The sequence below is a fragment of the Mastomys coucha genome, unplaced genomic scaffold (assembly GCF_008632895.1).
Source record: "Mastomys coucha isolate ucsf_1 unplaced genomic scaffold, UCSF_Mcou_1 pScaffold14, whole genome shotgun sequence".
NCBI lineage: Eukaryota > Metazoa > Chordata > Mammalia > Rodentia > Muridae > Mastomys > Mastomys coucha.
Window position 1 is genome coordinate 2105689 of NW_022196896.1, and position 22958 is coordinate 2128646.

The 22958-nt window shown below is 38.3% G+C and overlaps 1 protein-coding gene and 1 long non-coding RNA gene across 10 annotated transcripts in view; one reads left to right on the forward strand and one right to left on the reverse strand.

The window, feature by feature from the left end:
* Positions 1-8650, forward strand: part of Lingo2 (leucine rich repeat and Ig domain containing 2) — a 1215328-nt gene extending 1206678 nt beyond the window's left edge. For 7 of the 8 annotated variants that reach the window (XM_031366384.1, XM_031366385.1, XM_031366386.1 and 4 more), the window contains one exon: positions 1301-3614. In XM_031366384.1, coding sequence (XP_031222244.1) covers positions 1336-3156 — 1821 coding nt within the window. In that variant the 5' untranslated portion in view covers positions 1301-1335 and the 3' untranslated portion in view covers positions 3157-3614. Of the gene's footprint in view, positions 1-1300; positions 4025-7164 lie in introns of those variants that run through there. The other variant, XR_004117723.1, reaches the window with a different exon arrangement.
* Positions 4995-21476, reverse strand: LOC116087962. 2 transcript variants are annotated; one of them, XR_004117724.1, is made up of 4 exons: positions 21367-21476; positions 8088-8201; positions 7119-7211; positions 4995-7010 (listed from the first exon to the last, which is right to left on the reverse strand). It is a non-coding gene; the product is annotated as an uncharacterized LOC116087962 (long non-coding RNA). The 2 variants fall into 2 exon arrangements; XR_004117725.1 differs by lacking the exon at positions 21367-21476 and adding an exon at positions 11073-11156.
* Between the last annotated feature and the right edge of the window lie 1482 nt (positions 21477-22958).

The window sequence follows — 22958 nt, forward strand, 5'->3', positions numbered from 1 at the left end:
TACTATGTATATATCAGAAACTTCTGTTTGTAGCTTTAGTGACAGGCATGTGGATTGATTCTAGTTTGAGGTCTTATGAATAAAGATGACATAATTGTTTCTGTAAAGAAAAAAAGAGCAGCATTGTTATTGTAGTCACAGTGGTTTCTCAATCCTGTGTCATTGTCCCTGTAAGAAGCACAGTGGTGGGGAGGTAGGACAGGCAACGCTTACCTCAAATAAGCAAGTTGCTTCAGCCAAGACTTATTGGATTCTGACAGAGAATTGCCTTAAAATCAAAAGGCTATTCTTAACACAATATACACATATGAAAAGAAAAAGTTCTCAATACCTTGCCATAGATGTTAATGGATTTGAACATGAGATCCAAGGCCTGTTGTTGAAACTTTTACTAGCTCTGCCATAGAGGGTGATCTCCCTACCAGCAGACATGCAGATGTCCACTCACCAGAGCTCGAGTCCTCTTAGGCACTGTGTTTCTTTGCTTTGAATTTTAAATTTTCTATTGTGTGTGAAATATATGCTATTTTGCTTAGTCTATGCCAGATGTTGAACTTCTCTTTCTACTTTTCCAGTCCTGAGTTGGTCATCTTCTTGGTTCCAATAGTTACCACCTGTTAGGTTTGAAACCCAGGACAAATGGCTGAGGTGCCTATTAATAATCAAAACAGTGGCTGGCTGCCAGCTTCTCCCTGCATTCTTTAGTCCTTACCTGTTATAGGGCCCTTCTGGCTGGCATACCCTTCCCCCTAACCTAAACTTTTCTAAACCAGGGGCTGGGCTGCCTTCTCCTAGCTGTCCGTCTCTATATAGTCCAGCCATTTTGATTACCGGGCTCTTCTTCTACTTTCTTAGCCAGTCTTCCGGCCCAGGATATTGCTCTTGGTCCGAAGCTGCTGTCCCCTCTTCTCCACTCCCAACCCCCTCCGTGCCACCCCCCTCCACTAAATGGCTTATGTAGCCACTCTGGACTCTGGCAAGTCCCTGTCTCCGGCTACGCTCCCATTTTATCTACAGTAAGCCGTCTCCACCATAGCTAGGATCTGCCATGTCCTTTCCTTTTCATTTCTTTTTTCATTTTCCACCTCCATTATTCCCACTTAATAGTCAAGAACACCTAAGTACAAAGATGAAATAACTGCCCCAAGACAATGTAGATAATGTGTGAACCTTTGTGTGCAATCCCAGATTTGGTTGTAACCAAATCCCGTACCTTTGTGCTATAACTTGGTTTCTTAAAATATCCCCCTGTCTCTGTCCTAACAAGTCTTTTTCACCTTCTCTTTCCCCAAACATGCAGGCCCATAACCAAGGTGTAGACTAAGAAGTGGAGTCATGCTTCACACGGCTATACCATGCTGGCAGCCATTCCTGGGTCTGGCTATGGTGTTACTCTTCATGGGATCCACCATTGGCTGTCCTGCTCGCTGCGAGTGCTCCGCCCAGAACAAATCTGTTAGCTGCCACAGAAGACGCTTGCTCGCGATCCCAGAAGGCATTCCCATTGAGACCAAAATCTTGGACCTAAGCAAAAATCGACTAAAGAGCATAAACCCGGAAGAATTCATCTCATATCCTCTGTTGGAGGAGATAGACTTGAGCGACAACATCATCGCCAATGTAGAGCCCGGGGCATTTAACAACCTCTTTAACCTACGTTCCCTCCGCCTCAAAGGCAATCGCCTTAAGTTGGTCCCTTTAGGAGTATTCACAGGACTGTCCAACCTCACCAAGCTTGACATTAGTGAGAATAAGATTGTCATTTTGCTGGACTACATGTTCCAGGATCTGCATAACCTGAAGTCTCTAGAAGTGGGGGACAATGATTTGGTTTATATATCGCACAGGGCCTTCAGCGGACTACTTAGCTTGGAGCAGCTCACCCTGGAGAAGTGCAACTTGACAGCAGTACCAACAGAAGCCCTCTCTCATCTCCGCAGCCTCATCACCCTGCATCTGAAGCATCTCAATATCAACAATATGCCTGTGTATGCCTTTAAAAGATTGTTCCACCTAAAAAACCTAGAGATCGACTACTGGCCTTTGTTGGATTTGATGCCCGCCAATAGCCTCTATGGTCTCAACCTCACGTCCCTTTCAATCACCAACACCAACCTATCCACTGTCCCCTTCCTCGCCTTTAAACACCTTGTATACCTGACCCACCTAAACCTCTCCTACAATCCCATCAGCACTATTGAAGCAGGCATGTTCTCTGACCTGATCCGCCTACAGGAGCTTCATATAGTGGGGGCCCAGCTCCGCACTATTGAGCCTCACTCCTTCCAAGGGCTCCGCTTCCTCCGTGTGCTCAATGTATCTCAGAACCTGCTGGAAACATTGGAAGAGAATGTTTTCTCCTCCCCTAGGGCTTTGGAGGTCCTGAGCATTAACAACAACCCACTAGCCTGTGACTGCCGACTCCTCTGGCTCCTTCAGCGACAGCCTACCCTGCAGTTTGGGGGTCAGCAACCCATGTGTGCCGGGCCAGACACCATCCGTGAGAGGTCATTTAAGGATTTCCATAGCACTGCTCTTTCTTTTTATTTTACCTGTAAAAAACCCAAAATCCGTGAAAAGAAGTTACAGCATCTACTCGTGGACGAAGGGCAGACGGTCCAGCTGGAGTGCAACGCTGATGGCGACCCACAGCCCGTGATTTCCTGGGTGACACCTCGAAGGCGTTTTATCACCACCAAGTCCAACGGAAGGGCCACTGTGTTGGGTGATGGCACCTTGGAAATCCGCTTCGCCCAGGATCAAGACAGTGGGATGTATGTTTGCATCGCTAGCAATGCTGCTGGGAATGATACCTTCACAGCGTCTCTCACTGTGAAGGGATTCACTTCAGACCGCTTTCTTTACGCAAACAGGACCCCTATGTACATGACTGACGCCAACGACACCATTTCCAACGGCACTAATGCCAATACTTTCTCCCTGGACCTTAAAACAATACTGGTATCTACAGCCATGGGCTGTTTCACATTCCTGGGAGTGGTTTTATTTTGTTTTCTCCTTCTTTTTGTGTGGAGCCGAGGAAAAGGCAAGCATAAAAACAGCATTGACCTTGAGTATGTGCCCCGAAAAAACAATGGTGCTGTTGTGGAAGGGGAGGTGGCTGGACCCAGGAGGTTCAACATGAAAATGATCTAAGGGCCCACCACGCTCTACTGTCTCTGTGTTACTGTTGGTCATGAGTAAGACGTCTGATAGAGTGAATGGATCACAAGGTTATCAGGCAGCTTCACGCAGCTGCCCCTGTGTCAAAGCAGGATCCATGGAAGCAGGAGGACTTCTCATGGAGACTGGCTGATTAGAGGCAGGCAGGCATGTGTCAGAGCCCTTCACACAGTGGGATACTAATTGTTTGCATTGCAAATATTGGCATTCTGGGGATCTCAGTAATGAACCTGAACCTTTGGCTCATGCTGATGGACAATAATTCAACATTTTCTACCACTGCAAAACTAAAAGAAAAAAAATTTAAAAAGAACAACCTACAGTGTAGGATTTACATATTAAAAAAGACACATTTGTCTAAAACATACTCTACAGTAAAATTTGTATTTATTATCATTTGTTAAAACCTTGCATCATACAATACTGTTGGTTCAGCACCAAAAAGAGATCAATATATTCTTTTTTGAAACATATATGCTGTATATGTTTTAAAGCAATATGAATGAGAGGTTGTGCTTTTAGTTACTCACCAGTATAGATCCAAGTGTGATCTCACCTTCCTCTTACCTGCAGATAAACCTGAGAATAGATCCCTGGAATAATAGGCAGAGATGTGTTGAGATGTGTATGTCTGATGTAGGATGCCAAGAAACAAGACCCAAGTCAAAACTGCTCAACTCTGTTAACTTCTGTTACTATAAATAAAGGCATGTGCCTAGTTTTGATACAGAATGGAATATTTTTTATACGTACACTACCAACTTGGACCAGTTTACTGTAACAGAAGCCCTTGGTTTCTCCAGAAGGTGGTACATCACTAGATGTACCTGTAGAATGCAAGGTAGGTGTCACTCATAAAAGTAATCCATGTAGCTACTGCTTAGTTTTGCTTTCACCAGTCACTGCTAATGGGTTAATGACCAATGGAAAAGAGAATATTGATTATATAGAATTATTTGGCAATATTCACCAATAGCTAATATAAATAATTGTTGTCTAAAAGCTCTCTGAATACGGAGGTTTCAGAAGTCAATAGGAAGCAGGGTGAGACAAGAGCATCACAGCAGGGATTCAGCCAATGATCTCTTCCAAATGTGGCAGCTGTCTGCCAGAGGGCTGCCAATCAAAGGGAACGCACAGCACATGACATCCCAACATCTACTCAAGTACTATATACACAGTAGGACCACAATTAGGCAACTTCAGGGTAATTCCCTGATCCCTGATCAAGATTTTTAGTTTCATATTGAAGACTATATTGCATAGACAAGAGGAATATGTTTTGTGTGAAGTAGTGAAAGAAAAACCAATATAGATCTAAAAAAAAATGATGTTTTGTTCCTTGACTGGGAAAGAGCTAAGCTTATAGTTCTACAACTATGTAATGCTGTGCCGATTCTTTTGCCTTCTTGGCCTGAGCACATTTGCCTAATTAAGCTGATATTAATGTTTCCACTGCAAACAAAACCAGAAAAAAAGAAGAGAAAGGAAAAAAAATAGCATTATTATCTAAAGTGGCCTGACTTAAGGAAGCATAATTCCATTTGGCTGAGTCCTGCATAACGTTCAAACCATACATCCATATGGCCTGAAAATACTGGATGCAGACTATATTCCTGAAATGGCATGTATCTAATCAACATAAGCAGTTTCTATAATTTTCACATTTTGAGAGGATATTACGGAAGATCTCCTTTGTGTTCTGTTGTAAGATATATGGAAGGATCCTGGGATTTCTAACTTTTAGTATTGTGGGTCTGACCCTCAAAAGCCTAACTTCATAAAATATTTGAAAATATGAAGAACTTCAGCACTATTAAATTGGCCTTTATTTCTAAAAGTTTCACAGATTGTTTTGCATACTGGGTGGCAATACATCTAAACCCATTTCTCCTTTACCAGTGAGTAGGAAATGAGTGTGTATTTGTGTGTGTGTGTGTGTATGTGTGTGTGTGTGTGTGTGTGTGTGTGAGTGAGTGTGTGTGTTTAAGATTGAATAATTGCTGGCTTGAGCTAGATTTCATTTAATTATCCTACTGATTATCACAAATATTTACAAATTCAGTTGTTAGACTAATTCATTTGTAGCAATTTGTATCAACCTAAGTTAAATTCTATCAAAATTTCCAATTCTTAAAAAAATTAAATGCTATGTTCTTACAAATAAGAAAGTTAAAGTGGAAAGGTAGAGTTACAAAAGAAAATCTACTTCCTTTTAATTTTCAAACACATTAAAAAAACATGTACTGGACATATTGTGTGTGTGTATGTATATTAGAGAGAGAGAGAGAGAGAGAGAGAGAGAGAACGAGAAGGGGGTGAACTATTGACCTAAAAGAGGGTTTTATTATTTCACTATTTTCTGGCAAAAATCATAAAAGTTAACTAAAAGCCTTCTGAGAAAAACGAAATTTGATTTAAGTTAAAGGAGGAAATATTTAGTTTAAAGATTTCAAAGGTTTGTATGTGATTCTGTCAAAAGAAGAGAGATTCTGTACTCTTGGGGATTTATCCTCTGACCCATAGAATACTTAAGATACTACTAAACAACCTTCCAAAATGAAGCCCCAGTAACTAATACATTGAACAAATGGTGGATTCTATAGCCTGAACTTACAAGTTCAAAAAAAATCTATGTAATTCTAATAAAACCTTTGAAAAGTCCCATTTTTAAAATATTTCATTCTAGGATTTTTTCTTATGTGTTTTAAGCATGAAGTATCCCTTTTCCTACTTAACTTTTATCATTTCCCCAAACTGGAGTTCCATATTATCTCCCAAGTGGTCAGCTTTAGAACAATGCCCCTCCAAAATGTTCTTAACCCAATGTTTTTAGTATGAGTATAATTATTATAATAACAGTTCAGACCATGATAGCATATTTAGCAGATTTTTCCAAGAGAATTGGCAACTTTTGCATAAAGCAGTATACTAAAAGATTTATTTAAAAAATGAATGGGCATCTAACTTCCCATTTCCTCACTGTTGGTACTTCTCATTGGGATTTGCCTAGCTCTGGAATTCCACTGACCACAACCCTGGGGCTTTTCTTTACAGTTTTACAAAAGGATTGCATGATTTTTTTTCTTTATGGTCACTTCTCTGTTCGGTTAAGCAAGACCATTGTAAAGAATAACTGGTCAGACCAGTCAGTATTCTGGCCCACTTGTCCCTTTGGACACTCCATCTCTGAGTTCCATCTGTGACGAGAGGTCCTTAATGTGTCCTATGAAGAAACACAACTATTTGACTCAGCATGCTGTTTTTACTTGACCAATAGTCTGTATTTAGTAAGCATTTTCAAAGAACCACTTACTCTTTCTAGCATTTAATGTAAGAAAATTTCCTGGCTAGAGCCCTAATCCTCTGTTTATTCATCTACCAAATATTGGTAAGCAAATTCCTAGAATCAGATAACTAACTTAGCCAAAAAATAAGGGGGATTGGTGTGCTGGTAAGCAATTTCTCCTTTACAGAAATCCTTGTTTTATTTTCTTTTCCAGCCGCTTTTCATTTCCACAGCCTCTGTAATCACGTACTTTTCAAGTATTTTCAAATTCTGAACATACAATACAGCTAAGCTTCCACATTCATAGGGGCATTTGTGAAAACTAGGCTTGGTCGGCCTCCTTGGTAATTTTGCTTATCAACAACAACAGCTCTCTTCAGTACAAACATTCAGAATTTGTTCTTTTCTCGTTGTCCTGTCAAAGAATTTGTTCTTGGTTCACGTAGGAAGTTCAAGGGTCACAATCCTCTATGGCTCTTTAAAAGGGATTATTTAAATCTCATCTCCACTGAAGCCTGCCTTGTGTCACATTCCATTCCTGCAGTAGGAACAGATATATTTCTGTATGAGAGGCATAGAAAAGAGAGGGTGTGATCCTAGAGAAGTAAAATTGCATAGAGCCCCATGTAAATTAACTTTTACTTACAGGGTCTTTCTTCATCTCTCTGTCAAAGCATTTCTTTTATCTTCAGGGGCTGTGCACAGAACTGTGAAACAACACAGAATGTGTCTTGAGGCTCTGTAGAAAAGAAAAAATAGATCATTTTCAACTGAGAAGACTCAAACCTGACAGAAAAGACATCAAGAATTTAAAGAAAGGCTGGAGGGAGACACAGGATCTATTTAAATTCTATTTGCTTTATTGCTCATTTTTATAGTTCTCTCCCGACCAAAGAAGAATCAGTGATTGTGCTTCTGTTTAAACTTTCATGGCTTCTTAGGTTCTTTCTCTGAGTCCTGGCCATCTGTAGGTTGCAACATGGGGTTGCAAATGTGGGGTGTGAACCAAGTTAAAGAAAACATCAACAACAACAAAACAACAAAGCAAAACAACAGCAGTCCACTGAGACCAAAGCCATTCATTCTATTTGGTATTTAGAGTAAAGATGTATCATTTTAATTGCTGAAATGATCATTTCCTTGTAGAATAATATATCATAGGATCAGTTATTTCCATTGACTTTTCTCTATTCAACCCCTTTGGTCTAATACCCATGATTGTTTTTAATGATTTTTTTTTTTACATTATTCTGCCTTGATAGAAAAAAGTGGGCAATAAAATATCATTTGACATTGGCTTTTTAAGTTTTTTATTTGGATAGATGAGAGAAGGTGTATCTTGGTACCTAGCAAACACTTGATATGGATCTCTCTCCATTTCTACTTTCAAAGGCCATTCCCATGACAGCCTCCTCACATGTGAACCAGCAAAACTATGATTACTAGGCAAAGAACTCCTCCCAACATAGGCCATCGAGAGGAGAGATGAGTGTTTATTTGCTGTGGTCTTTGACTAAGTTGGAACCTGGAGCCTATATCTATGCTTACACAGTTAGCTAAGAAATGATGCCATAAGTAAATAATTAATGATATATTTTTTTCAATATGAAATTACCTTGTCCACTTAGAGAGCAGTTTATGTGTAGCTGTGTGTTTCCTCCAGAAGTGGGCAGGAGACTGGAACTGCTCATCTACAGTCAGCTTCTCAACAGATAGCCAAGATGAAGCCCTAGTGACAGAAACAACCAAAACAACCAAAAACGTGCTTAAAATGCATGAAGGCTTAAAGCACAATGTAGACAGATGCTGCTCCTTCTAAATATAGGAATCTGACCAAGATAAGTTCAGGTGATCTTTAGATTTCTATCCTTCATTTCGCCTCAATAGCCCTCCTCCCACACTCCAAGTTCCCTGCTAGACATCCAGAATGGAAAAATGAGGAAGCAGCAGTGTGTGCAGTAGGTACCCTACTATAATGAACTAGATCCCAAGGTTCCCTGGGCCAGCAGTGGTGATAGTTCAGCCAGGATCAAGTTCTATATTTTACTCTGTGCACACCTACCTGTTGGTAAAGTTTAAATCAGGCACAGTGAATGTTTAACAACAATAATAATAAGCTAGAAAAACAATCGTAGTATATTTTTATTTCCATTTGGATGTTGACCACTGGTAGTAAGTCTACAGGCAGCAAAAAGCCTGCACAATCTCTTAGGTTCCTGTCTCCTTTGTGGAGGCCACGACTGAAATGATAGCCCCTTCTGCACTTGCTTATCCATCACTGCCACCTGTAAGTTACTGCTGTGCCTCATCAATGAAGGCTCTCTCCAGAGAGGAATCTTCTTTCATTAGATGTCAGAAATTCTTGTGTAATTGTTCAACTGGAAATGGCCTCAAAGAAAAAAGAAAGAGGAGATAGGAACCCTCCAGTCTTTCTCACATAACACTTTAGAAGTTAAGGCTTCCCATTCACATAGTCTCAATCCGACAGCAATCTGGAGGTTGGATTATTCTCTCTCCCCCTCGCCCTTTCTTCCCCCACCCCTCCTAGAAACAAGTGGGCTACTATAAAGCCATCTTTAAATAGAACACTTTATATATAGCCTGAGCAAAAAGAAACGACCTGGTATAATCAGGAGAACACTTAACACTTTAAGAAAGGCTCTATCTGTAATATGCTTAAATGCTTTAGAAAAAGAACAAGACTGCCACTGTTTTGTGCATTGGTTAACTACATTTTAATTCCAGTGCAGTTCAAAAGATAACTGCCCATACTGAAAATGGACCTAAGAATTTTGTTCCTGACCCAGAAGGGCCCAAAGAGCAGACATTGTCTGCATGTTAGCTTTCTTTATAGTTCTGCATGCCTCCCGTTTGAAATTGCTTTATCATCCTTATTCTACACTGCAAAATCATTGACAAAAGCTATGAGTCGTATGTCAAGAAATAATAATGAGATGGACGATTCAGCACAGCTTTGGGGAAATGGTTCCCATTCCCTACAGCAGTATGTCCATGCACACCCTCACCTGTGTGTACATATCCATGGGACAAGACAAGTGGAACTGAGTTGTAAGAAAAATACAGACTGTGTAGTGGATATTTGAAAGGAGACCTCCTCCTTTCTTCCCCAGCTATAAAATCAGGTACTCCATGTCTACCTGGGCCATTTATACCCAGTGTTCTTGTCTTCATAAGCTGTATCCATGAAGTAGAAAATGGCCCACCTCATAATCAAAGGGAAAGCTGCCGATTGTATATATGGAGAGGGTAGCTTTTTTAAGTATTTAAAATATAACTGTTTAAAAAGGGAGTAAGCTTGAACAAGAGAAAGAAAAATGAAACAATTTACAACTGCATTTCCCCTTAATGTGTGGTTTTGGTTTTGGTTTTGGTTTTTATTAAAGCCTGACTAAGGAACTGTACCATGATTGTATATTACTAACCAGGAACCTAACTTTTTTTTTTTCAAGAAGCCTCAAAGTATGGGGGGTTTTTTGTTGGGTTTTTTTTTTTTTTTGGTTGTTTGGGTTTTTGTTTGTTTGTTTGTTTTGTTTTCAAGACAGGGTTTCTCTGTGTTGTCCTGGCTGTCCTGGTACTCACTCTGTAGACCAGGCTGGCCTCGAACTCAGAAATCCACCTGCCTCTGCCTCCCAAGTGCTGGGATTAAAGGTGTGCGCTTGTTTTTGTTCTTAAAGGAAATTTAAAATAATGCTAAAGACAAAAGGATCTTCATTTAGATTTGTGTATTGTTAACTATTATTAATGGGTAATTATCATGGGTGCATTGGGTTTTCTACATGTAAAAATAAGTTAATATGAAATAAGTAAGAAAATATGTTCTGTTTGCTGAAGAAAAGGGCTTATGCATATAATAGCTCAGTTAAATCTGTTCTGGTATTATTTTAAAAATTATATATATATATATATATTATATATTACATATATATTATATATTACATATATATTATATATATATATATATAATTTTTAAAAAAGCAATTTGAATTATCTGGGAAATACTTTATTCTTGGGAGAGGTAGGTTATAGGAACTTCACAAGCAACATAAGACTTGGAAAGATCGTTAGTATCAGACAGAGAAAGGAGTCTGTTCAACTATGAAGGAATGTTCATATCTGATTGAATGTTCTTCTGATGATAGAATGATTATGCCCCACAGAGCGGCCAGGCTGTCAGGTTTTCTAATCTTAAATATTACTAAGGGGTCATGTGCTGATCAGCTGGACACTGAAATCCATACGATCAGCCATACTGTAAAGATATTACACTTTAGTGAACATAAGTCCTGCATTGCTTACAAAATTGTCAAAATCATTTGACATTTAAGCATCCAGAAAGCTATACCTACAACAGCATCATCTGGTTTTTTTTTTCTAAGCCTTTGCTCACTTGGATTTTCATAATCAAAAATATATTGTACAGTAAAAAAAAATGCACAAAATAATAAGTTAAAAAGACTCTGGTATCTAATTATACTGCTAATAGAAAAAAAGAGAATTTTTTCTAGTGTTAAGGAGAGAACATATTGAAAATTCTTCTTGAGCAATCTTACTGACAAATGTATGTCCTTTGGTTGCATACCTTCAGGAATAGACTTACAGAGACAGGCTCGGGTAGCTGTCCTGCTGTGGCATTGTGTTCACCCTATGTTGCTCATTTTATGACGTCCAGGATGTCATATTGACAGAAACAATAAAGCTTAGACTCACTGCCAGGCCACTGCAAATGCAAAAATTCTGTGGCTGCAAAAGAAAACCATAGTTAACTACTCTTTAACTTCAAAATGGAAAGCTTGCCATGTGATTTCTTTATCCTTGAAGAATTTTTTCTTAGGACTGCCAGAGCTGGTCAGACAATAGTCACAGCTATCACAGTATCACTTTGTACAACAAAAACAAAAACCCACTTCCCACAGCATGGTTGTCCAGGGAACACCATCCAGGATATGATAAACCTACTGCTTCAGAACTTGCTCTTAGGCATTGAGCAAGCTATGTGGCCGTGAAAGCTAGTTACTAAATTCACTGCAAACTGATTTTGAATGCAGTTACTGGCTGCTCACCCCATACTTCTAAGGAATCTCTGGTTATGTACTATGTCATAAACTAGAAGTTCATCATGTTTGTGTTTCTGTTTTCACTCTCACTTCCCATTCTCACTCCTGAGGATATTGCTCTGTTTTTGTTAATTCTATATCATGATACAATGGGAATAAAAGTTATGAGAGCCTACCTATGTCCTTTAAGGTAGATAAGCCTATTCCATGACCCTAAATTATTTTCTTAATTATTCATTGTCAGACCCAAAGCAGAGCATAAAGATAAATGTAAAAGAAAGCCAAGTTAAGGAAACAGTGATGACAACTTGAGGGCAAATCCACCTCACATTTCCCCACTCACTGTTGGAAACCTGAAAACACTAGCTTCAAGGGCTTGCCACTCCGTGCCTTCCATCAACTGTTACAAATAACTCAATTCAAAAACTATAAACCCTTGTCAAAAGCCTTGCATTGGTAAGGAAGTCCCTTGTTACAGCTACACAGCCCTTGCTTCTTTCCATAATACTCTGAATAGGATAAACTGGAACATACCAAAAAATTTCTCTAAATAGCACATGAATTTTAAAATCAATTAATACACACTCACACACACATGCATACACACACACACACCAATATTACTAGGTACCATTTCACACAAAAAGAGGAAGAAAAAGAAAGAAAGAAAGAAAGAAAGAAAGAAAGAAAGAAAGAAAGAAAAAAGAGAGAAAGAAAAAGAAATGGTACCTTAAAGATTATGTCCTGCCTGAAGAGTGCCCTTATCTTATTTGAGCACCAATAAATATAATTAAAATGAGAATCTTCCAGGAGTGACAGTCTGAAATTTGAAGCACATGTCACTAGGTAGTGCATGTCCTGACAGAAAGACCCTAAATCTTGCATGCAATTGCAAAATAGGGATTTATTGTCACATTAGGAGACAAATCTGTTTACCAGCTATCCCTCCAAGGCAGAAGTAACATTTATGTGAACTTTTCTCTAACTGCAGCCTCAATGGGCATATTATTCCTCACCACAAGAGATCAAGATGCTAGTACCATAGCACAGAGGCAGTTCACTATTTCTAATCTACTCCTTTAGCCATTGGCTGTTAGCTGCATATACAAAAGAAAAATAGTTTGCATCCATTACATACATACAAAGTTCCCATGAAAGTTAAATATTTCTTTAAACACACACATGAGTTCAGTGAGGAGAGGGAGAAAGAAGAGAAGAAGAGAGAAGAGGGGAGGGCAGAGGAGGAGAGGAGAGGAGAAGAGAGAGAGAGTGGGAGAGGGAGGGGGAGAGAGAGAGAGAGAGAGAGAGCACTATATAGATTTCCTTAAAGCTCCCACTCTGTCAGTTCAAACACCCTGTTGGGAATTAACCCACTAATCCCAGAACAAACATGTAATATGAAGAGATTACAGGGTCAGCCCCACGACCTTGATTTATATAATCTCTTTCATTTTAACAACACCCGAAGAATCCAGTTGCCTGTGCTTCAGTGGCCTCGAGAGTCCTCCTTGGCACTGACATAAGAATTTGCTGATATTATGCAGGACTAGATTCAATATAAAGCACATTTTGCCCAGAGTCCTCTGAAATGAATAAATGGGTTCAGAGAAATGGAAAATAACTGGAAACTGTCTCCTAGCTGGTGAGGAGAGATAACAGTAGTTCACTGTTTAGGCAGTTCAGCGTCTTCCCAGAACAGCACTTGTAAACTGAGCGGTGCAAACCTTTCGACGAAAGTCTTGAGTGAATAAGCAGATGTAGGAGACTCGAACTACAGAAGAAAACCAATATAGCATTGTGAACGCTACACCGCCTCTAACCGCAGCACTCACTGTTTAGATTCCATATTAAAAAAAAAAAAATTCGTATTAAAAACAATCTCAATTTTTGTTATATTTATTTTCTTTCAAATACTGCCAATATTAGCTCAGATTCTCACAGAACATTCAGGAAACTACTTAATTCCTTCTTTTCTTTGATTGGCTACCACAACCTTTTGTTTGATTGGCTTTCGCCGCCTTCTGTTTTAAGAAATGTAGAAAATTTAATTTCACACTCTCCAAGCAGAATCTCCTTACTCATGTAGTGTGTGCTGAGTATCCATAATAAAAATAACTTAACTGAACATTGGTAGATAAAATCATCTTCACATTGTACTTCAAATACACATCAGTCTTCTGCTGCCTCTACTGCTTACCACCTGTTTCTCATTCCAGCATCCAAACTATGTGGTTTGGAGACGATCTTCAGTGTCCACCTAACCAGGCAGGGGTCTGGCAATAAGGACCTACTTTCTTTAATGATCCACTCTCAGGGCGTCAGAATAGTGAAGTATTGAAAAGATACGGATCTAGAGTGAGAGTCCCTAAGGCTCCATCTCTGGACTCCATTTTCTTTGTGGGCAAAATATTTAACATTTCTGTATCCCTGTCTTAAATGAGTCTAACACTACCTACCTCACAAAGGTGCTGTGAGGTTTACTGAGAGCAGCAGGCGGGACACTGTGTACAACTGCAAACCTGCCATAAAGGTGCTATGGGATTTAGATTGGGACAAAGCAGTGGCTATTCCCCTCCCCTAACCCTATGCCCCCAGGAGCCTCAGGTCTCTGAGGATATCTCTCTAGCCCCTGTGGCTTGGTTTATCTTTAACATCACTGACTTCTGCAAAAATTTATTTTAAAAATTCTCTTCTCTCATTAAGAGCTGCTGGCTTTGAAATGTTATTACATTTATACAAGGAGAACAGAAGTGATTCACTCCCAGGTGCTGGGCATGGGAAGCAGATATTCAGTTCAACATGGAAAGGGTATTTGAATAGGTATCTTCAAGGGGACACATTGTATCTGTGAAATTTTTGCCTAGGGCTTTCTGTTCTTTTCAGTCTGACTCCCCAGCTTTCTGTTTCATGACGTACCCTCTTTCCTTCTAATTGAAAAGGAAGCTACAATTCTAATTTCATAATGATTCTTTGCCGTCTGTTTTGATCAAAGGACAAGTTCTTCTCCACAACTGTTGTAATTATTTTCTTACAGGGCCATATTTTAATTACCACATTGTCTTAGTGTCCTTCAAAATTGTCAGTTGCTTTAAAATATAGGGGAGGGAGGGGGGATCTGATAGTACATTGTTGTAATTGATTTGTATGTCTGAATTGTCTTATCAGGAAAAAAAAGTTACGGATTTCATCTGTTGAAACAAAAATAAAATACTTTCCTAAAGACGTATCTGGTTTTTGTTCTTGAATATTCAAAAATGGTATTTATGCCTGTTCTTTTTCATATTTAGTTAGTGCAGTTCTATTATTAGCCATGAGTTATAATAGCTTCAGCTTCTCTATTCATTCGCATACCTTTGTTACAGAAACTGGGCAAGCAATAGAATGCAATTATTTAAGATGTAGTATTGAGGAAAGGCTCCATATTTGATGCCAAACCACATGTTATGTTAGACAGATTGGTGTCAATAAATAAGCCTTTCAAGATATATGGTGATTTTTTTTTCTCTTCCATCACCACTACCAATGGAAAATGTCACCAAAAGTGACATAGGATATGAGCAACAAATATAATTTCTCTTAGTTAGGAAACTAAGAAATGTTATTTGAAAGAAAACAAAAAGAAAACTTATAAAAACTCTGGCACTGTAAAGATGGCTCACTCAGTTGACTGTTAGTAGCACCTCGGGCTCAATCCCCATCACCCATTTCAATTTGATACCTAAAATCTCAACACAAAAGAGCCAGAAACAGGAGGATCCTTGGTGCCCTCTAGCCATGAAGTCTAACTGAATTTGCAAGCTCTGCACTCATTAACATAACCTCTTTCTGAAAATAAAGCATAGATGGATTGAGGAAGAGACGCCAACATCAATCGCTGGGTTTCACACTCACAGGTGCATGCATGCACACACAGTAACATACATATACATACCTAAAAAAACAAAATCTGAGCCAAGATACTGCCATAATAGTTTAATACAACTTAGAACAACAAAACCAAGCATCTTTAACATAATTGGTGTCATATTCAGCTTTGGCTGCCATAACAAACTACCAGACTGGTCATTTCCACAATAGGAATTTATTTTCTTACATTGTGAGTTACTGGTAAGTCCAAGATCAGGTGGGGCCAATACACTCTATTTCTTGGCAGGACTATCCCCACAGGTTATATGTGGCTGTATTCTCTGTTATTACATTGTCTTTTATAATGTATGTGCATGGAAATACACACCTGTACATAGAGTGCGGACAGAGGCACAGAAAAATCTTGTCATAAAGCCACCATTTCTGTCAGATCAGGACCCCCATTCTGTCACTTACCTTTCTTGTCACTATGATAAAATGCCAGGCTGAACAGTATAAACAGAAGATGGACTTATTTTAAATCATAGTTTCAGTGGATTCAGGCCATCATGGTTTGGAAGATATACATAGCCATTCACATCACAGTAAACCAGGAAACAGGGGGAATGCTAGAATTTTGCTGGCTTGTTCCTTTTTCCTCTTTTATTTCTCCTAAGCCTCCCTTTTGTGGCATGATTCCCTGATCCCCACATCCCAACTCTTACCTCTGAATTAATCCCCTCTGGAAATGCTTTCAAGAGGCTTATCCAGAGGGATCTTCATTATCCTAAATGATGCTAGGCTCACCAGTTGGCAATGGCCATTAACCACCACACTATTCATACAACCTAATTTATTTCTAATTAACTTTTTACAACTCTGTTTCCAAACAGAGTCACATTTGAGGTGGAGCTGACATCATGTAGATTGGAGGTAGGGAAACAATTTAGCCCACAGCAGTTGCTATTGAACACGGGTAGAAGTGTAATATTTTCTTTATTTAACACAAGATGGGAAATGATATATAATGTTAGGAAGGCAAATTAAGAACGCCAGTATATACAAATGAAGTCAGAATAGGAAAGGATTTTCAACACTAGTAAATATTCCTCTAGATTATATGTATTTGCTATATCCTTGACTGGCCAATTTTCTACAGTTATCATGTGTCTCTACATATCAATAGAACATGGCCTATGACAGAAGTTCACTGCTCTAATGCTGTGAAGAGACACCATGATTTCTCACTATAATCACTAAGGTCCTTAAAGAACTGTACTTTCGAATTTCTCTCTATATATCCCAGAGTCGTATAAACATTTTCCTAAAATTTAATTTCTTGACTAATATCATTAGTTAACTTCTTTCTGGAAGAAGTAATTCTTCTGCCAATTCTTCCAGTCATATCAAGTTTCCTTCCCTTTGATTATGCTTCCCTCCATTGGCCAAAAAAAAAAAAAAAAAAAAAAAAAAAATGCACAAAGCAAAACATAGTCTGCATTCCCTATCAAAAGCTACGGTTTATTCCAAATCCTAGCAAACTAGCTAATTTCAGTAGGCAGATGGGCACATCCATAGATGCCAGGTGACAGGCCATTTGCTTATGTAGTTGGGCCTGAAAATGTCAATCAATGTGTTCATGCATAAATCCCAACAACACAGCATTTACTGGTTGGCTAAGATTATTTGTTAGTTGTCAAAGAGTCCTCATGATTGACATGACAAGACCTGAACTATTTGCATCAAAGAGACAACTGCCTAAAGGAAAAGTCATTCATGCTGCATAAAAGCCCCCAGAGTTAGTCCCAGCCATTTTGTAGACAGTGGTAAACCAGGTGCTGGCCTCAGTCTGATAGGCCAGCATTATGTAAAATGTATGCACACATGCTGAAGTTTCCAGAGAGTATGGTCTAGACTTTTTCCCATATAATACAATAAAAGATTCAGAATTTATGTCAAGTACCAAAACTTTAATTTTTTTTAAAGATTACATTTATCTGTACTAAGCTAGACTTCTCACATGAAACAGTGTATCCTGTGCTTTGTGGACATTTAAAAAGTTAAAGACACTTGTCTCTCTTGTCTCTGGTAGTTTTTATGAGAGGAACTTGTTTCTGAACATCATCATCTGATTTTTACACACTTGACCACTTGTCAGCTCTTCAAACATTTCGTCAGTGATACTTAAGAAAAGACACAATACTCCAAAAATGATAGAAAACTCAGTGTAATTTTTCTAATTAAAATAGTAATTTCTGCTTGCCCAATTTAGAAAACACACAGAGGTTGAGAAAAGATGTTTTCTAAGCCGTTCTTTCAAAAGCAATCAGCTATTACAGGAGATACCTATCGATCCTTTCAAAATAACAAGGTGTTATACAATAGAGATGTGCAGGTTTCACTACTCCCTCCAGGACTGCTGTAGGACTCTTCTCTTATCTACCCCTCTCTGAGAAACATTCCAAGACTTGTGGACTACCATCAAAGTACTTTTTGTTCTCTAACCAGAAATAGCCTGCCTATGCTTTTATCCAAAGTCTCAGAAAAGGATCCTATGAAAACCTACAGTGATCATCACACAAGTTGTATCCTTAAGTGTGTATTGGAAAGGTATTCTTCCTCAAGCAGTCTACTAAGGTAATTTTGAGATTTTCAGACCCAAAGGAGGCAATAATAGCTACCAGCTACTGAGCACTTACTTAATCAAAAGCAAATAGATTAGTCTCCCAAGTGGCCCTATAATCGTCATTTATTTTTTCACTGACATATAACATAATGGCTCTCAATCTTCCTAATGCTGTGACCTTTTAATACATGTTGTGGTAACCCAAACCATAAAATTATTTTAGTCACTACTTCATAACCGCAATTTTGCTATAAGTATGAATTTAAATGTAAGTATATGATATACAGAATATCTAATTTGTGACCTCTGTGAAAAGGCCATTTAACATACACACACACACATACACACACACAAACATGCACACACACATACACACACATACACTCAAACACAAGGGTAGTGACACACAGATCGACACACATTTTTGTTATAGTACCTTTATCTACAGCTATCTAATTCCAAATCCCCTTGCTTTCCCACTTGACCATTAACTATCTAGCTCTTGCTTTCCTGATAAATCTTTAAATCATTGTACAGAGAGGCTTCTGTGATCTCTGAAATGTTCATCTTGCAGCTCTCCTTTTGCTATTGGTTGAAATAAATTTCTTCTTTTTTTGGTACTTTCCCTAACATCAGTCATGAGTCTTATTATTTCTTTGAGTATGTTTTTGCTCAATACCCTCCAAGCGAACTTGCTTACTAGTAATATGAATCTAACATGGGATGCTTTAAAACTATAATTATAATTTACTATTAATTAACCATATTATGATAAAGTATATACTTTGATTTACTGCTTTTCAAAAGTCTATCATCTTCCTCAAAATTGTACTTTTCCTCCCTACAATTGCCACCACAATGGGTACTCTTTATCACTTTCAATATTCTTCTACTCTGATGATAATCCCCATTTTTATGAGATAGCTTGGAACATCAGTTGTGTACCTCAAATATAAAAAAGTCAGTCTGTTTTTCTTTTAATGTATCTTTCTTCATGAGGAAATTGCTTGACTGGAAATGAAGGAAAAGAAGGAATAAATAAAGCTATAAGCTCCTCTGTTGTTTACATGGAAGCATTTTTGCTTCTTCTATAGAACTTCAATTTCTAGTGGAAGGGTATGATTCTTGGAGGAAGTGAGGATTGAACACATTCGCTTAATTAGGATCCACTGGCAATTGAGTAACACTGAGAATTTCTGTTGATAAGAAAAGAGAAATAAATGTTATTGCTCTTATCAGAATTAATGTTGCAGACAGCGGGTGGCAACTGTATCCTGTCCCATGCAAGTCCCCACCTACCAGTAGATAAAAGCTCATTTATAATGGATTGCTATTGGTTAGGACTGAATAATGCAGTTTGAGTACACTGCTGAAAATCACCTCATTCAGGGACAGATAAGCAGGAAGGCAGAGTAATTCCAGCACAGGAAACTTAATATATTATTGAGGGTTTTAATTAAATGCCCCCTTATTATTAAACAGAACCAAGGCTGGCTGTCCTTGCCAGCTCTAGCAATCTTTACAGGGCAGCAAGTCACATTTATGTCTCCGCTCGTCTCTTGTCAGTTTGCCACAGCCTGCTCCCATTTGTCAGATGTATTACATCTATAACACCCTTCCCAAATTCCCTATATTTTCACACATCTCTGGGTTGGTTATGGAAAAATACAGTTAAGCGGACTTACTCTCAGGTGCTTCTAGTGAGCTTAGAAAGAAATACACAGATGCCTGGCCTCATGTAAAGCATTCTTTTAGATGCTCCGCACATACTAGATGCTCAGCAAGCATCTGCAAAGCAGAAACATGATAGATGAGCCCTAGATGCTTTTCTATATGAAGGGTCTCAGTGCACTGGGTGTGAGGCTCACTACTGCGTAGTTCAATTGCATAAATTTTATATTTATTATAGAACCACTAGAAGACCTGATGACCAAACAAAACCAAAAAGTACAATTTCTAGCAATTTGCACATGAAGAAACAACTATTGTTTACACTCAAATGCTTAAGTTGACATAAACATAAGCCTTTATTTCTAGACACATATTTTACTAATTACATTTTGTTTCATATTCATCTCTTCCCTAAGCATTTTATTGAAAATCTCTTTTATAAACATCTGCACCATATTCTGTTGCTTAATTGAACTACAATATATCTAACTTAAGACTTACTGTTAGTTATTTAGATTGCTCATATTTCTTATAATGAATAACCGTATACCAAATAATGTTGAAATTAAGCATTTGTTTAATTTCCTTAAGAAATTGTTGGAATTATAATTATTAGATCAACATTAACAAAAGCATATATGCTTTTGGTAAACAGTAATGGATTAATCTATTAGTGTGTAATTTAACGAATATATGAATAAACCACTAGGCTCTAAAGGGGTCCCTTTCCTTCAGCCTTACAGAACAGCTTTAGATTCAAATTTTAAATATCCTGAATAACATAAATATTGTTGTTTTGTCCTTTTAGGTGTAGCACAGATAGAATCTACCTGAGCCTACATCATTGTCTTAAAATACTAGACATTAATGTTTTCAATGTGCTGTAGCATTTCCTGTCGAAGTCCTGTACTTCTGAGACATGTGCCTAACACCTCTCCCTTTTCTTAAGTCAATTATGGTAGACAAGAATCAGAAGTCTTCTTATTCAATTCGTACAAATTGAGTATCTTCAATGTAACAGTTGTTCTTCTAGACACTCCTTTAAAACACTAAAATGGACAAAGCTCCTAGCTGTCAGAAGTTTAAATTTTGCTAGAAGACAGTAGAGGAAATACATACATAAATATACACTGTATCATACAACCATAAGTGCCATGTCATGTTCTAGATGGACTAGTTAGAGATGTAACATGAGAGGAGATGAACAGCCACATGTGGATGAACTCAATGTGTCAACTACATCAGGAGTAGGAGAATATGACAATGAAGGAAGAGTCTGCCCAGCATAGCTGGAGGGACTCACAGTGGTGTGAAAAGTGAACATGAAGAGAAGGGGCACTTGAGAAAAGTCTGATCAACTTTTTAGAGAATGTGGGATTTTCCTCTACACAATGAGAAGCATTTAAGGGTTTTGAACAGAAACATGATGTTATCTTCTTACAATCCAGGGGCCTTGATCTGGTTAAATTTCTCTACAGGTTAAAGCATTCAAAGGCAGGCAGGAATATCTTAAACATAAGTAGGGGAAATCTTAGAGAAGCAAAATCAACCAGTGAAGAAAAATCTTAGTTAGGGGTGACAAAACATACACAGCAAAGCACATAGACTTGGGAGCTGCAAGCCAGTCTCTTCTTGGGAGCTGGGAGTTTTAAGAGTCTTTGTGGTGTTTCCCCTACCTTAGGGCTGCTCCATTTCAACAAGGACAGGAAAGCTGCAGTCCTAAGCTTGCCTGGCCTCTTCTGGTGGCAGGAGACCCATGTTGACAGGAGAAAAAACCCAATTTGTCTTTAAGCATTTGTTACTGCCTGGTCTAGAGTAAAAGGAAGAAACTGACATTTTGCCATTTTGGTTATCTATCTTTTGCCTCTCTTTCTGTCTGTCTGTCTGCTTATCAGGGGTCTGTCCCCACCCATCAGTCTAATTGTGGTTTTCTCAAGCCCTCTTTACAGATAATAGATTGAAAGTCAAGAGCAGAAAGGAGAGAGCTAAGTCTTAACGGCATATGTGAGCAGAAAAGTAGTTAAGCCTTTGGATTCAGTTTGGTAGAATACAAAAAGATAAAGAGTATTGCTAATAAGTACTCATGGTTAGATGCAAAAACCAATTCCTGTTTCATATGGCCCAGGGACTAATGGGTGTGTACCCACCTTCTTATTGTTTCTGTCCTGAACTTTGTTTCTACATGGTTGTGTCTAGAGAACAAGCTATAAGAATCACTAACACAGGTGTGAATCTTTCAGCACACACAAAACACTCTGATACTACTGGGTCTGAGTCATCCGCCCCAAAAAGAAACAAAATAACTTAGTGGACATTAAGGAAAGAAGATGTGTCCTTGACCCCATGGCACCTCACCGAGATAGGTATGGACTAAGAAGTGAATTGAAAATAGCAGAATTACTAAATTAAAAGAAATGGCTGTCATATTTACCATCAAAGGCTTAATAGAGGATATAAGGAAAGAATACAATTAAGTGTTTCCATTTATAGAAACCTGTTCATTGATTTTGATCTGAAATTCGGCGGGGGAATGGGATTAGCTTGATTATCTTATGCCTGCTTGAATTTTTTAAAAAGAAATGAAGATGAGAATTTTCTTTCAAAGTCACATAAAAATTAAAAGACTCAGTCTAGAAAAGTCTTGGGAAAACAAGTATCTAGGCCTCTGAGTGTGAGTCTTTTCATTTTTAAGTTTCTCCTCTTAATTCCCTCTGACATGAATTTGTAATGTGGAGAGTGTATGCTAATTAAGACAGTGTCCACAAGATGTATAATGTATGCCTTTTAATTAGTTCTGCTGCTATAATTGATTAACACTTTGCCTGTGCACTAGTATTACAAAGAACCAGCAATGAAACACTGTGTGCATCTAGTCCCTGTAGTAAAAAAAAAAAAGAAAACATAAAGAAAAAAATCAAGCATTACCGCTGTATAACATCTACACTGCTGAATTGAGCCTCTCTGTTCCTTCTCAAAGTCTTGTGGGAGGAGCCTTGTGCAGCCTGGAAAACAGTGAAGAAATAAAAGAAAAAATGAAAGGCCAAAATGTCCAGATGAATGAATACAAGATGAGTTATATGGGAAGAGAGAACAAGATGAGTGTGTTGGATGGGAAAGAACCATAAATCCTTTAGGAATCTGTTGCAGTCCCAGGAGATGGAAGTAAAACGTGAGAAAATAGGAAATGCAAATTGCATGTGCCTGTAGGTGTGTGCATAGATACATGTGTGCATTCAAGGATGTGTATCTGAGTTCATATAATTTAGTG